This window comes from Hyperolius riggenbachi, chromosome 6 (genome assembly GCF_040937935.1).
Source record: "Hyperolius riggenbachi isolate aHypRig1 chromosome 6, aHypRig1.pri, whole genome shotgun sequence".
NCBI lineage: Eukaryota > Metazoa > Chordata > Amphibia > Anura > Hyperoliidae > Hyperolius > Hyperolius riggenbachi.
The window spans coordinates 141,562,406-141,577,317 of record NC_090651.1 but is presented as its reverse complement, the minus strand read 5'-3'; the positions used below and the strand labels follow the sequence as shown (position 1 = coordinate 141,577,317).

General features: G+C 40.7%; 1 protein-coding gene across 8 annotated transcripts in view; it reads left to right on the top strand.

Annotated features, from left to right (window-relative positions):
- COL11A1 (collagen type XI alpha 1 chain) overlaps positions 1 to 14,912 on the top strand; it is a 782,075-nt gene that overhangs the window by 691,631 nt on the left and 75,532 nt on the right. For all 8 annotated transcript variants that reach the window (XM_068240020.1, XM_068240025.1, XM_068240017.1 and 5 more), the window contains 2 exons: positions 2,532 to 2,585; positions 5,942 to 5,995. In XM_068240020.1, coding sequence (XP_068096121.1) covers positions 2,532 to 2,585; positions 5,942 to 5,995 — 108 coding nt within the window. The remainder of the gene's footprint in view (positions 1 to 2,531; positions 2,586 to 5,941; positions 5,996 to 14,912) is intronic.

Below are 14,912 nucleotides of genomic sequence, written 5' to 3'. Positions count from 1 at the left end.
TAATGGTGTATAACCACCCTTCCAGTGATGTTTAGCCTAGCATATTTTGTTTTGCAGCCTTCTCCTCCCAGCACACTGGGAGACCATGTGTTGTTTCTGCTCACTTTGGAACACACAGTAAACATTCTGCAGTGATGCTCCTTGTCAACAGTAAAAATGCTGCCACCTGTGATAAATTTAAGAATGTAAATTAGAAAGAGGAAATATTTTACATTGGACAAACATTGACTAGATTATATATAAATGAATATTGTAAAATATAAGAAATTGTAATAATTAAAGTGCAATAAGCAGCATTTTATTAGTTAAAAAAAAAACCTCCTCATTAATGAGGTTCGTTATAGTGTGTGCAGCTGGGGGTGCAGGAGTTAGGGAATATTCCATCTTCTCAAGGTATCAAGCTGATCGCAGCTTCTGTGGGCATTTGTAATTCCTGGTCACACCTGCATGCATGCCGTGATGCATCCTGGGAGATTTAGTCAGAGAGATGTAAGTAAAGTACAGTGATGTATTCGCATCTACCGGACTACATTTCCCAGCCTCCATCGCAGCATGCGCACGTGCCTGCATGAACATCTGTTTTCCACGGTTCTTAGATTTTAAGATTACCTGTCAACAATAAACATGGTGCCCCTCTCTTCTTTTTTTCAAAACAGTTAATATCAAGCTTTCATTAAAGAAACAACATAAAAATCTAAATGATATCATCCCTCCAACTTGTCCAATGTAATACCAAATCAGAACATTGTGCATATATAGGAATATATGTTAAAACCTTCCACTTTGTCAAATATAAACAAAGTACACATGCTACACTAAACCTATTCTTCCAATATTATTATTAGCTGCCATTACCCAGATATTTCTTCATGAGTAACCGACTAGCCAATCAGCATCTGCTATCAGAGGTAATATCCCTGCCTCTTTCCACTTCAGTGTTTGGCTACTCAGCTGATCATGTGACTTCATTCAGAGCTGCACTTTGCTAGCTGCGTGTGCATAACGATCGCCGCCGCTACCCGCCGATTCGCCGATATCCGCCGCGCCCCCCCCCCCAGACCCCTTTCGCTGCCTGGCCAATTAGTGCCAGGCAGCGCTGAGGGGTGGATCGGGACACCCGCTGACGATGACGTCATCGCGATCGTCGCCATGGCAATGGGGAAGCCCATACAGGGAATCCCTGCATGGTAAGAGCGCCGGCGGCGATCAGAGGGGTGGGAGGGATAGCGAAAGGAGGGGGAAAGCATGTAGCTAGCGCTAGGCTAGCTACATGCTTTAAAAAAAAAAAATTTTTAAAAGTGCTGCGCTGCCCCCTGGCGGATTTATTGTACCGCCAGGGAGGTTAATCTAGACTAAGGTTGAAATGTATTTGGATTAAGTAAGTAGCAAGAGAAGATCATTTTGGTTAAATTAATGATGATTGATTATATATTCTATCTTGTAGAACAGTAAAGATGCTTATTTTTTTAATCCAGAGATTAGAAATTAACTGACATCAAAGAAAACCTGAACTGAAAATTAAAAGTCAAAATAAACATACACATGTCATACTTAACTCCCGTGTAGTCCACTCCTCAAAATCTTCCCCCTCTCCCGCATCCTGTTTGTCCACTGTGATCAATGGAATTCTACGTCCTCCATTTTGAAAGCGGCCATTACCCCATAACAGCTTCCTGATCAGCACACTGTTAAATATGTAATATCTCACACTTGAGTCATGGGGAAACATGGCCATTACCTTGCTCCTCAGTTGTTCTTTCAGTTATAACTGACAGCAACTGATATATAACTGACAGCAACTGATATATTTCAGTTCTGACAAAATCTTGTCAGAACTGGAAGGAATGGTTGTAAGGAGAAAATGGTGAGCTTCTGAGAGGAACTGACGGCAAGGTAAGTATTTAATATTCATTTGCGAGTATGTCATGTTTTTATTTTAAATAATTTTACTACGTTCAGGTTCCCTTTAAGACTAGCCAGTAATCTCACAAGCAACCGGCCTTTTATTTGGTTCACTGAGGCTTGCTGGTACAAACAGCTTGTATGTAAAGAGTTAAACAGGGAGCAAGGGGTGAGTGCATCTATGATCATCCTTCGGATTTCTGGTCCATTAACATATAAAATCATGCACTTTGATCATCAGAATGTGCATCTAAACAGCATCTTCTGCATTTCTTTGTTCCATTACCTTCCATGAAACAGGCTGGAGAGTATGTTATGCAGAAATCTAATAGAGTAGAACAGGCTATAGGAGGCTTTTCTGCAAATCTGTTGTGTTCCAGTCCGTTTCATTGCTATTCGCATTACAGTTGTTTGATCTTTCATTTACTCTAATTGCTGTAGTAGTGAGGGCACAATCTAATTTAGTGATAGGGAAATGTTAACTGTAATATAATTTTCCTTTACTTAGAGCATTGATCATCTGTTATCTTGACCTTTTAATGCTAGCGTATAGAATTCAATGATTCTATTATGTGTGTTTCTGTGCATGTTCCACTTATTAACCGCTGTCTTTCTTTTTTGCATCTCAGGGACCTCAAGGACCACAGGGCCCAGTTGGCTTCCCAGGACCAAAGGGCCCCCCTGTAAGTATATATGAGCACCCCACACATAAGCAGATAAATACTAATAGCTTCACTGCCTCCAGATTTTGCATTTATTGCTGTTGCCTCCTTGCATTACTTTTAGTCCTCTAGAAACATTTAATAAAATTAGACAATAGCCTAGGAACATTTCAAATAATTAGCTGCAGTGACGTTAAAATGCCTCTGCTTCTTAAATTAATTATTCTTTTATGATAGCCAAAATATTCTTTTTTTTAATATCCCACACAGCCTTGTGGTGTGCACTAATAAAGATTTTCTTAAAGGATCCATCTTAAAATGTACAAGAATTGCATTACAGAGATGGTAGCATTTTTGATTAAATCAGGATGAAAGCGTAACCACATTTAAGATGGTCATACGGAAGAAAAAATCAATTAAAGCACTGTCATATCTCTGTAGGTAGGGCAGATAAACAACTGAATAGATTTAAAGGTACAGGCCTGTCAAGATAAAAAACATGGTTAAGGTTAGCTATAGACATGCAGGGGTGGTCAGAAATACAGTCATGATCTCATTGCTCTTGGGGCGTTCTGCCTGCCAATGATTCTATAAAGAGGGGTTCTATAGATGTCAGATTGTTGCCTGTTCTCCCTGAAAACAGGTGGCGATTCTTTCATGTTTACTTGTCTAGGCCTTTTGTTTTTATTATTCGAGTTTAACTATAATGCAGCGGGTTCCTAAAATCTTAAAACCTCATTTACTGTAACATACTGAAATATAGTTACTGCCGGAGCCATGAGAATAAGGAGCAGCTATTCTCATCTCTTTCCATTGTGGGCTCCTTGCTGTCTTTCACAATAAGAGACCTGCCAGCACAGAATCCTGTAGAATCAACACAGCAGCATGCCTGGCAAGGATACACTGACTGAGCTTGTTTTTCCTCAGTAGGATTAGCAACTCAATATTGATAGTATTTGTTGCCTTGATTTGCTATTGAAGCCTGCGCTAAATGATCCTGCATGATAAGCAGCAGTGGGAAATGGTGTAATATGCACTAAATGCTGGATAAACAATGTCAGATAAATACAGGCATAGGGCATTTGTCTTTCAAGTTTCATTTCCTTCCACCAAGATGCTGTTTTTGATATCTACTCATCACTTTTTAGGATATTACACTTTAAACCAGGATCTTGACAAAACATAGGTCTTCTATTTTAGTTTTTGATGATGATGAGTATATATTTATGTAGTAGTGTCTTTTTTTGCAGCACATTACTGTATACATTAAGCGATTCCTGTAGTTAATAGACCATAAGAGGAGGTCACATTCTAATGCCTATACAGCAGTGATGCTCAGATACCCCCGATCACGGATTAGACTGAATTCGGCCGTGGCTCAATCAAAATCCGGATAAGTCGTGATTTTGATCCGGATTTGAAATGGACTTCCGGATTCGACTCGGATTTTTGCCGTGATTGCCTCTAAAATCCGAGATCACGGCCGTGATCCGGATTTTCCTTTACCGTTAATAGCAAAGCCCCCATACATGCTACAATCACCAAATTGCATGGATTATAAAGGTGAAGTGATCAGTGGCTAAAACTTTTAAAAAAAATTCAAAAAGACTTTTTGAGCAAATCAAATTTAAAGTTTCCAATGAAAAAGTATTGGTGATTAAATCCCGCCAAAACCCACCGACTTTAGCAGTCAAAGCCCCCTTACATGCTATAAACACCAAATTTGCAGGATATGTTAGAACATAGAACAGTGGAAACAAGAGGAAAACATCCCAAAAAACCTTATAGTTTTTGAGATAATCGATTTTAAAGGTGCAAAGGAAAATAGTATACATTTAATTGCGGTAATGACAGAAAATGTATTTACCACATTTACATGTATACTTTTTTCCTTTGAAATTTCCTTTGAACCTTTAAAATCGATTTTCCCAAAAAGTATAAGGTCTTTTTGGAAAAAAAAAATGTTTCCCTTGTTCTCACTGTTCTACTTAAAGAGAACCCGAGGTGGGATTTTATTATGTTAGTGAGGCACAGAGGCTGGTTGTGCACTTTAACACCAGCCTCTATTGCCCCATGGTGTGCCTCCAAGACCCCCCTGCGCGCCGCTATACCCCCCGCAGTGCTGGCGACACGACAATGCGACATCACAATGTTTACCTCTGCGCTGTCTGTTAGCGCCGCTCCTCCGTATCGGCGCTACCCGCCCGCGTCACTTCCCTCTAATCAGCGGGAGAGAAGGGACGCGGGCGGGTATAGCGGCACGCATGGGGGTCTTGGAGGCACACCATGGGGCAACAGAGGCTGGTGTAAGTGTGCACAACCAGCCTCTGTGCCCCCCTAGCATAATAAAATCCCACCTAGGGTTCTCTTTAACATATCATGCACATTTGGTGTTTATAGCATGTAAGGGGGCTTTGCTATTAACCACTAAAGTGGTGGGTTTAATCACGGATATGTTCCAAATACTAGTGATTGAATTTTGTGATGGATACTCGATCACGAAATCGGATCATGGCGGCGGATAGTGAAAAAAAGCTTGTGAATCACAGCTATTCCGTGATCACGAGGTCATGATGAGCAACACTACTATACAGTAATTGAATACTGTAGGAAAGTATTGCGCTGTAGGTCCCCTATGTAGAAGTATCCCTTACTTCCTGTTCCAGTGCCACAGAGCACTTTAGTGTAACTCTGAAAGAGATCCAGAGGAATAAAATAAAAGAAAAAAATACTTACCTAAGAAGGGGAATGCCTCTGAATCCACCAGAGGCTTCTCGTGTCTTCCTGGAGATCACTGCTGCTGCCCTAAACCCTTTTTAAGATTGCGCTCCCCTGTGTGCACAACATGACCATACTGTCCCTGCACAAATACAGCCATAAGAACATCTCCAACAAGCTCTGGTAAGACATGTTCTTGTGGTCCATGCGCAGCAACGGTGGGGGTCAGGAGGAAATGGAAAGCCTCTGGAAGATTCCTTCTTTTTAGGTATCATTTTTTTTTTTGGGGCCACTTGGACAAGAAGTAATAGACATCAGTAAAAGCTGGATGAAAGCTTTACTTCGTCTACATAAATGTCAGTGCTATCTGGACAGGGAGAGTGGAACATTCTCCCCATCAGGGACATAGTCAGTATTAAAAAAAAAAACTAAAATAAGCTATAAAGCTACAACACATTTATATTCTCTCCAAATCTAGATTCAAAAGTCATATCAGAGTTAGAGGTAGACTGATGCGTTTCTAGACAACGTCACACTACTGATGGTGGTTGATTTTGGCAATGCCTGTAAAGCAACAATATAGGATTCTGAACAGAATTTGTTTTGTATGTGTTTAAATTCTCTAGTAAATCTCTAACCTCAATTTTTGTCTCCTTAAGGGGCCTCCTGGCAAGGATGGGTTGCCCGGCCACCCCGGACAGCGTGGTGAAACTGTAAGTATTCTGTTCCTTATGCTTATTGGCAGCTGTTCCACACCCAGGTCACCTTCTGAGAGTTACTTTCTCCAAACACTCCTGGCCAGATATGGGAAGACTCTCCACAGGTTACAGGCAGACGTGTTCTCATACCTGGGTAGTTTTGTTTATAGCAAGTAGCAACCATTTAAATTCAAAAGGTTGGGTGTCAAACAGCTGTAAGTAGTCATCTGTGAGCCGATTTACACTGGTAATGAAATGAGTCCACACTTCTATGTCTGCACTAAGTTTTGTGGACTGTTTCATTAACTATACATAGCAACAGTAAATCATTTCCTCTGGAGTTAATGAGTATTTTGGAAGGCAACTCATCAATTATCCAATACGTTTCCCAATGACAAGTGAGTGTCAGGAATCCCTAACATGTACAACTATGCAGGTAATTTAGTCACACTCATCCAGTCACTATTATGTCTTGACCCAGCAAATGACTAGAATCATGGCTCTTAGGTGGCCCTAATCTAGTAACTAAGATGCCATGAAAGGCAAAAAGCCAGTATTAATTGTTCAGATTACAATGAAGCTAAACCACTCACCGCTGTAAAACATTGCATTGTATGTAGATGAAGGGTGATGTTAAAGGTCCTCACCTCAGCTTAAGTATGGTTGTTCCACTTAACCAAACATTGGCCCATTTTAACTTTTCACCTAAGAGGCATGTTTAATGCTTACCAATAAAATACCTTTAAAGCTCCCACCATGCAAGAAAATACTCAAAATAAGTTTGATATGACCTTTTTACCTATTTTGCTTAGTTTTTAAATGTCTAGGTGCTGAAAAGTTATTTTAAGGAAAGGTGAAAAAAATTGGATAAGGGCTATTGGGGTTGATGCACAAAAGTGTGGTGATATTGCAATGCACAGAAAGTGTTTCTACCGGCAGTGTGTACCTGTTAGTGCTACCCATGGTCCTCAAGTACCGCGAATACTGCTATGGTAACACGTGTTACTAGTGAGCATTATCCTTAGTAATGATTGTTACCATAGCAATGCTCGGGTTACTCGAATACTGCAGGTCGTGCAAATAGCGTAACTCATGGTATGCGCTCCCGGTAGTGATGGTAATATTGCCGTATGCTGTCTGTGCATGGCAATATTACCACACTTTTGTACTTCAACCCCATAAGCCCTTATTCAATTAAAAAAAACACCTTTTCTCTTGGGAGATAATTTTTCATCTCTGCTATTGAAAAAGTAGGTGAAAAATACCAAAAAGTAGGTGAAAAATTGCTGTCAAAATTAAATTGCATACTTTCTTGCATGGTGGGAGTTAAAAAGGATTTTTATTTTAATCCACTTAAATGATTTTTATAGCACTGAGGTGGCTGGATAAAGTGCAGTGGATTTTAGCACCTTCACAGTGTACTTGGACGGTTACTCCTGTCTTAGAATAGGTTCAGCTACCATGTTGATTGAATTAGGGTGGCTGAATAAGCAACACAGGTATGATGAGGGTGACTTCTACCATTCATTTCAACAGAAAAAAAATCACTTGGATAAATGCTGATAAGTCTTCTAGAATACTAGTGAAGTCCAGCTGGATGTGACTTTTACTTGCTATACTGGATGTGTGAGAATCTTCATACACGTTTCATTATCTAGCTCCTAGATTGTTATTTCTCAACCAGTTTCCTCAGAAACTCCCTCTTCTCTAGGAGAGCTGCTATTTGTTTATGCCATTGCCAGCAAACATGCTTGCTCTAGGACACAGGCACAGTGATGCAACTGCCCTGGAACTAGTATGGAGACTGGGAGTCAAACAATAGCTGCTTCCTAGGTAGCTTAAAGGGGCACTATGGCAAAAAATGTTAAAATTTAAAATATGTGCAAACATAGACAAATAAGAAGTACATTTTTTCCAAAGTAAAATGAGCCATAAATTACTTTTCTCCTATGTTGCTGTCACTTACAGTAGGTTGTTGAAATCTGACAGAAGTGACAGGTTTTGGACTAGTCCATCTCTTTATAGAGGATTCTCAGTGATATATTTATTTTCAAAAGCACTTAGTAAATGGCAGTTGCTCTGTCCAACTGCCAAAAAACTGTGTAGGAAGCAGGGAAGCCGGCCAGCATCATTGTTTAACTTCTGTTTAGGGAATATCTTTATAAAGAATAAAAACCTTGCTGAGAATCCCCTATGAAGAGATGGACTAGTCCAAAACCTGTCACTTCTGTCACATTTCTACTGCCTACTGTAAGTGACAGCGAGGGCTGGATTTGTACTCTTTACCGCCCAAGGCCACTGTCTCCAGCCGCCCCCTTCAGTGTAGGTAGCAAGATGACCCCTCCCCCTGTCCTCCAGTATAGGTAGCTGGATGTACCCTTCCCTCTAATATAGGTAGCCTGAAAGCTTGAAACCCCCCCCCCCCCCGAGTATAGGTAGCCAGCTGACCTCACCTCCTTCCCCCCCCTGCTTTCAGTATATGTAGCCAGCTCACCTTCACACTGCATCAGCCATCACCTCATCTCTTCCAGTGTAGAAGCTTCCTCTTTCTTTCCATCTCCAATACTGCCAAAGTCCATAGCCACCAGCCACAATGCAAACTAGTAACTATCAGCAGAGTACCGCGGTCAAGCGCTCTCCTGATCTCCCCAGCATTTACAAGCTTGCAATTGCTGCACCAGTTTAGCCTGCTGCTTTGGTGCCCTTGCTCCTGTGGTGCCCTAGGCCATGGCCTAGTTGGTCTTGGCCTAAATCCGGCCCTGATGACAGCAACATAGGAGAAATGTAATTTATGGCTCATTTTACTCTGAAAAAAAAACATACTTCTTATTTGTTTATGTTTGCACATATTCTAATTTTTAAATTTTTTCACCATACTGCCCCTTTAAAAAAAGAGTATTTATAGCCTCACATCACACACAACCAGAACACAAAGGTTTCCAGGTGGCTCGTTGTTGCAGAACATTATGCAGTTTAGGAATTCTCTCCTATACATTATTCATAGTGCTGTAATACACTTCTAAGTGAGTAAATGCTTCATTTGAGGGTATTAACCCTTTCCAATATAATTTCATGATCACCCACTTCCTTCCAGCACTGACAGTTATCTGGTGTGCGGAGGAGGGGGGCACCGGTGATCATGAAAGCACTGCTGCGTGTGGAGCCAGACAGGTTTTTTCCTCCTTTCACTAGAATGAGGAGGCAACCTGGTATCAGCGGGGGCCAGCACCAACTCACGCGCTGTAGCACATTGCACATGCGCAAGCATAATGACGCTAGTATATGTCAGTGTCACACCGTGTTACTAAAGGGGATCAAAATGACTGACTTAGTTCAACACTTTGATCTAAAGGAGCTGGCACTTTGCCAAATTTTATCTGGCAACAGCACTCTCTAGTGGTAGCAATTTTTCCTATGTTGGACTATGTTCGGCATTGCATCTATGCTGGAAAACGTCAATGTCAGACAGGGGGGTGTATGCAATAAACTATGTTATGCATATAAACATGCAATGCATTACATTACATGCAATGCATTACACGCTGATTAGACCTTCTCTACCCATTGCACGGTAAAACTTAACGCATATACTTCTGCGTAATGCAGTTTATTGCATACACCCCATACACCCCATAGTGTGACTTGGAATTGGAAAGGGTTAATAGCATATGTGCGCAATGTAATGTTTGTCTAGAATTTAGCAGTAACTCTTCCTTAAAGCCCAAGTTGATCTTTCTAACAAACATAATATCCTGAACAGGAGAGATAACACTTTTTGTTGACCCTGTTCCCTTCAAACTATACAGACTCTAGGAGTATCAACTACCTTAATGGATACAATACAGCTTGTTGTTTTCTTTGTTGTTTTTTAGTCAATAAAGCCTACTTATAAAATAACCTGGAGAACAAAAAAGTAATTATTTTGTTCTCTCTCTATTTTTTAAAAAATATTATTGCCATTTTTTAATACTCTTTTTTTTCAAAAGATTATCTTAATTTGTTCAGTGCTGATCAATGCTTAATCACCAGTATCATAACTTTAGTAATATGAAGTTCCTTTAACTTGAATGGAGTGAGCATCACTTCTTAGAAAAAGTAGTCGTAAGCAGCCCATAGACTAAGGCTGGTTTCACACCAGGACGTTGCGTTTTAGGGGACGTTAAGGTTGCATAACATGCCCCTAATGCAACGCCTGGTGCTCTCTGATGTGGACATTAGAGGGAGCCGCGTTGTGCAGCTCACTCTGGCGTCCGTGATGCCGTGATGCGCACTCTTAGACGCATGCGGCATTACGTGGTCCCGCCGGCCAATCGCTGCACAGAGCGGCCGCTCCAGGAAGTAAACACTGCACGTCACTGAGTGCAGTGAATATTAATTAGCCATGTGCCCGGCCGCTCTCCGCTCCTCCCCAACTTTACTGAGCATGTGCAAGCAGTCTAACGCGGCTCTGCCGCGTGTAAAGTACTGCATGCAGTACGTTGTCTTATGGCTCTGCCGCGTGTAAAGTACTGCATGCAGTACGTTGTCTTATGGTGCAGCGTTACAATGTAACGCAACGTGGGCACTGTAAACAGCCCATTGATTTTTCATTGCTGTGCGGTGGGGTGCGTTACAGGCTGCTCTAACGTGCGCCTGTAACGTCCCACTGTGAAACCAGCCTAAAGGTGGCCACTAACGATCCAATTTATAGTGAAAAATAATTCGAGTCATCAGATAATTCTGATTGGAAGTGGTCAGATTGGTTGTAAATTATCTCAGTTGATGGACACAATCGATTATGAACAATTATAAACCAGTCGTCCGATTGGATTTTTGCTGAACCAAAATTTGAATTTTCTTATAGGTTGTGGTAGATAGGAGACAAAGATTGATTTGTTGATGGTGTAGTGAATGATGTATTATGATATTTCACTTCCGATCAGAATTATCTGATCACGCATGCAGTACGTTGTCTTATGGCTCTGCCGCGTGTAAAGTACTGCATGCAGTACGTTGTCTTATGGCGCAGCGTTACAATGTAACGCAACGTGGGCACTGTAAACAGCCCATTGATTTTTCATTGCTGTGCGGTGGGGTGCGTTACAGGCTGCTCTAACGTGCGCCTGTAACGTCCCACTGTGAAACTTATAGGTTGTGGTAGATAGGAGACAAAGATTGATTTGTTGATGGTGTAGTGAATGATGTATTATGATATTTCACTTCCGATCAGAATTATCTGATCACGCTAATGATTTTTCACTAGAAATCGGATTGTTGCACCTGTGCACCACAGTGCGGATCTGTTGAAATAGTGCCGACCAGTATGCTAAAAAGTTCAACTCTTCTACATGAAAAGTGGCAAATGGTATTTTGGGGACACACTGAAAGAGGCAATCAAGCTATCGTTACAGCTGATCGCTACTTTTATAAATATAGCAATCTAAAGGGTTCTGATATTTCTGCAGAAATTACAGTACCTTTCTGATGAATAGCTGATTGTCCTCTTTATAAATTGGCAACAACTGCTCTATGCAATGGTGTTTATAAACTATTCTTCAAGTAGTCCTCAAGGTTCATTGAGAGACATTTATTAATGCAGACATACCACGAAAAGTGTTAATCTTGATCGCCCAAAAACATATTTATCATCATAAAATGGTATGATTGATAAACGTTCCACCCATCAGCTCATAAATGGCCACTCGCAGAAATAAGACGCATCCTAGATAATTTATTTTTTATATATACTTTTTCTGATTTCCAAGCTTTGGAGATATTTTCCAACACAAGAGTTGATTCACAAGACTTATCTCATGAATTATCTCTCCTTACTTCTCACCTTGCTCATAAAATAACTTTTCAGCACTATACAGGCAAAACAATAACTGAAAACATTTCTATTACTTTTCTTGCCTTATTTTTAGTACTTTTCTGCCGGTTACATGCTGAAAATTGTTTATATATGTTACAGCCAGAACCTGAAGTCTGACTACTTCGGGATCTGGCCAGTAAAAACTAGAAGTGGCCGACTTACTGCGGCCAGTGTCGGAAATTAATTGAATCCTGGCGTCTCCGTGCTCCTCTCCTAGGCTCTGGCTCCTCCCCCTGCCCCTCCTATTTACCTGTGGCAGCCGGGGACACACATGCACACAGAGTCGTTCGAGCGGGTGCTGGCAGAATTAATGTCTGCAGCGTTCTCGCTGTGCTTCCCTGCAGCGACGAACGACTCTGTGTTCATTTCTGACATTGGCCGCAGTAAGATGGCCACTTCAGTTTTGCCCGGCCAGAACCCAAAGTGGCCAGACTCCAGGTTCTGGCCGTAACATACAGATACAATAAAACACAGGTAGATAATTAAAGAGAAAAGTTTTGGTGAACCTACCCCAAGGTCATTAAAAACATGCAAATAAGTCTCTCTGTATTTAGTTACTTTATTTGCATTGGTTCAGTGCCAAGTTCTGCATTTTCAATGCAGCACAAAAAACAAATTCTACAATTATAATCAGACAACATTGCTAATAAACTGTACTTATGAGCTGATTAATTTGTTGTCTAATAAACTGCACTTCCCACATGATTAATTTGCTGCTGTACAGATTTATTTATTTATTCATGTATCTGTTTAGAAAGATGAATTGGGGCTTTAAGTGCGTTTGCAATGTATGAAGGTGGATAGGACTGGTTTATGAAGCATTTTAAAAAGCTAAGATTGTTCCTTGTTTACGTTCAAGCGCAGAATATATTTAAAGTCTCTGCTATAGGATCTTCAAAGCTTCTACCATCAATGGCTAAGCTATTAATTTCATTGCAAAAATGTCAATAGAACTGCATTAAATGTATGCAAAATTGCAAATAACACTAATCATTTGCTCCGTCATTGAGTATGGTGCCTTTGCTGCTTTCCTCCCACTACTTCCCTTGCAGGTGCACCTTAGGATCATCGCTATTTGCTTTAACACGCTAACGTTTTGAAATGTTTTCTCTGTGCTGTATTCCCAAGAGCAACCATCATCAATTCCTCAAGCATCTTTGTTTTTTAAATTGCCTGCCATGCAACGCTTTATTTTTTATGAGGCTGTGGTCTTTTTTTTTTTGCTGTTGATTTACAAGTTTATTGATGTGTCTGTTTTACTGCTTTTAGCTAAAGCTCTAAAGCAGATATTGAAATAGGTGCAAGTAGTCCCTTGAAAACTATTCAGATTGTTTATTGGGTTTTCTGCTCCTTGTCATTTGCAGCAGCTGGTCAACACAATGAATGGTGGCACCATACAAATCCCACTGTTACAATATTGCAGCATACAACCTACAGTATATAACAGCAAAAGAAATAAAAAAACGTATGCAGTTGTATGGACCAGTAGTTTATAAAGCTTAAAGTTTGATTGCTGTTCCCTTCAAAACATATAGTTAGCTCCTGAATTATAGGATTATCTGTACTGAAGATCTGTAGATGCAGTTGCAGACTGCAGAGCAGATCAACATTTGCCACAAACTTTGGAGCCCCCAATCTATCACAATCATAGATCAATAACATAATCATTATTGAAGATTTATTTAAAGAAACTGTTAAGGGGGTGGGGCTTCAGCTTTACTTACCTGGGGCTTCTCCCTGTCCCCCATAGTCGCGGTCCCTTGGTGTCCTCCTGGTTCACTCCATAGTGCCTCTGTCAGCCCTGGTACAACCTGAGAGGACACTGAGGGAACTTAGATTCTACGGGGGGCTGGAGGAAGCCCCAGGTAAGTAAAGCTCAACTTTTTAGCACTCGCTTAAGTTTTAATTTATAAAGAGTTTTTTTTTTCTTTTCGTTAGCTAAATGTTATTTTAAACATTAAGTAAATACAAAGTAAAGAAAACAAACAAACCCAAAACATGTCAAAGGAAATTTATGAAGGCTTCCCGCTGGTAGTGACTTAAAATTCTGCGTCTATGGTCACCCATTCTGAATAGAAAAAAAGTTATTGTTGAATGGGCCTTGTAGTTTAATGCAGGTGCACACATTTAAGACGTGGGAGACCCCCAACCTTTTTTTTGCTGTTGCTTTTTTACAAAGGGAGACTATTATTATCAATGCAGTTCCACTGGATAGCAGTGCACTCATATCACAAATAGCATGCTAGATTAAACTTAACAGAGGCAGGCGAAAATGACTTCCTCTGTTGGGATTCTAGCTTTTGAACAGTGGCCCCTGATTCTCCCTGGAGCATCATGATCCTACTCGCACCACTTTTGGCCCTCCTCCACCCTGAATAGCAACAGCATGTATCGCTATCCTTGAGGCTAGGGATGCACCTGTACAGAACATGTAAAGAATCAGGCCCCACACCATTGCTCAGGGTTTGAGTCCCAGCCCCACTCTGATGACAGTCCTTGTACGTTTCTACAAGGCTTAACTGATTTGTAATGGATTTGTGCTGAATTTGTGATGTATGAGCGCTTGTGGCAGCAGCAGGCTCATGGTGCTCTGTGACAGACCTGCAACACAAACGGGTAAAAAGACAGAAAGACAGGAGCAGAAACAGGAAGTTCCATTAAGCACTTTTTATTTTTTTGCAACTGTATGAGAGGGCAGCGAGGAAAGTTATGGAGCAGGTTTCACTGTGATGTGAGGTGATAAGCTACAGGGAGATTAATAAATCTTCCCCGGTGCCTTCTTTTCTTTGGCTTTCCTAGTTCAGTTTATACTTTTTCGCTTATCCAATAATTTTAATAATAATTCTGCCAGTTTCTAAAGCCACAAGACAGTTTGATTTGTGACCACATATTTGCGGCCCTGCTGAAGACATGGATTTAAATTAACACCTTAGGAAAATCCAGGATGTCTTTCATATGCGCTATTTTTTTTTCCATCTCTGTAACAAACCTCTCAGTGAAGTTAAATCAGTAATTTCCTCCCCAGTGATTATCTGATGTCTATCAGGTTATAATTACAGCATTATATATGTGCTGTGGGCC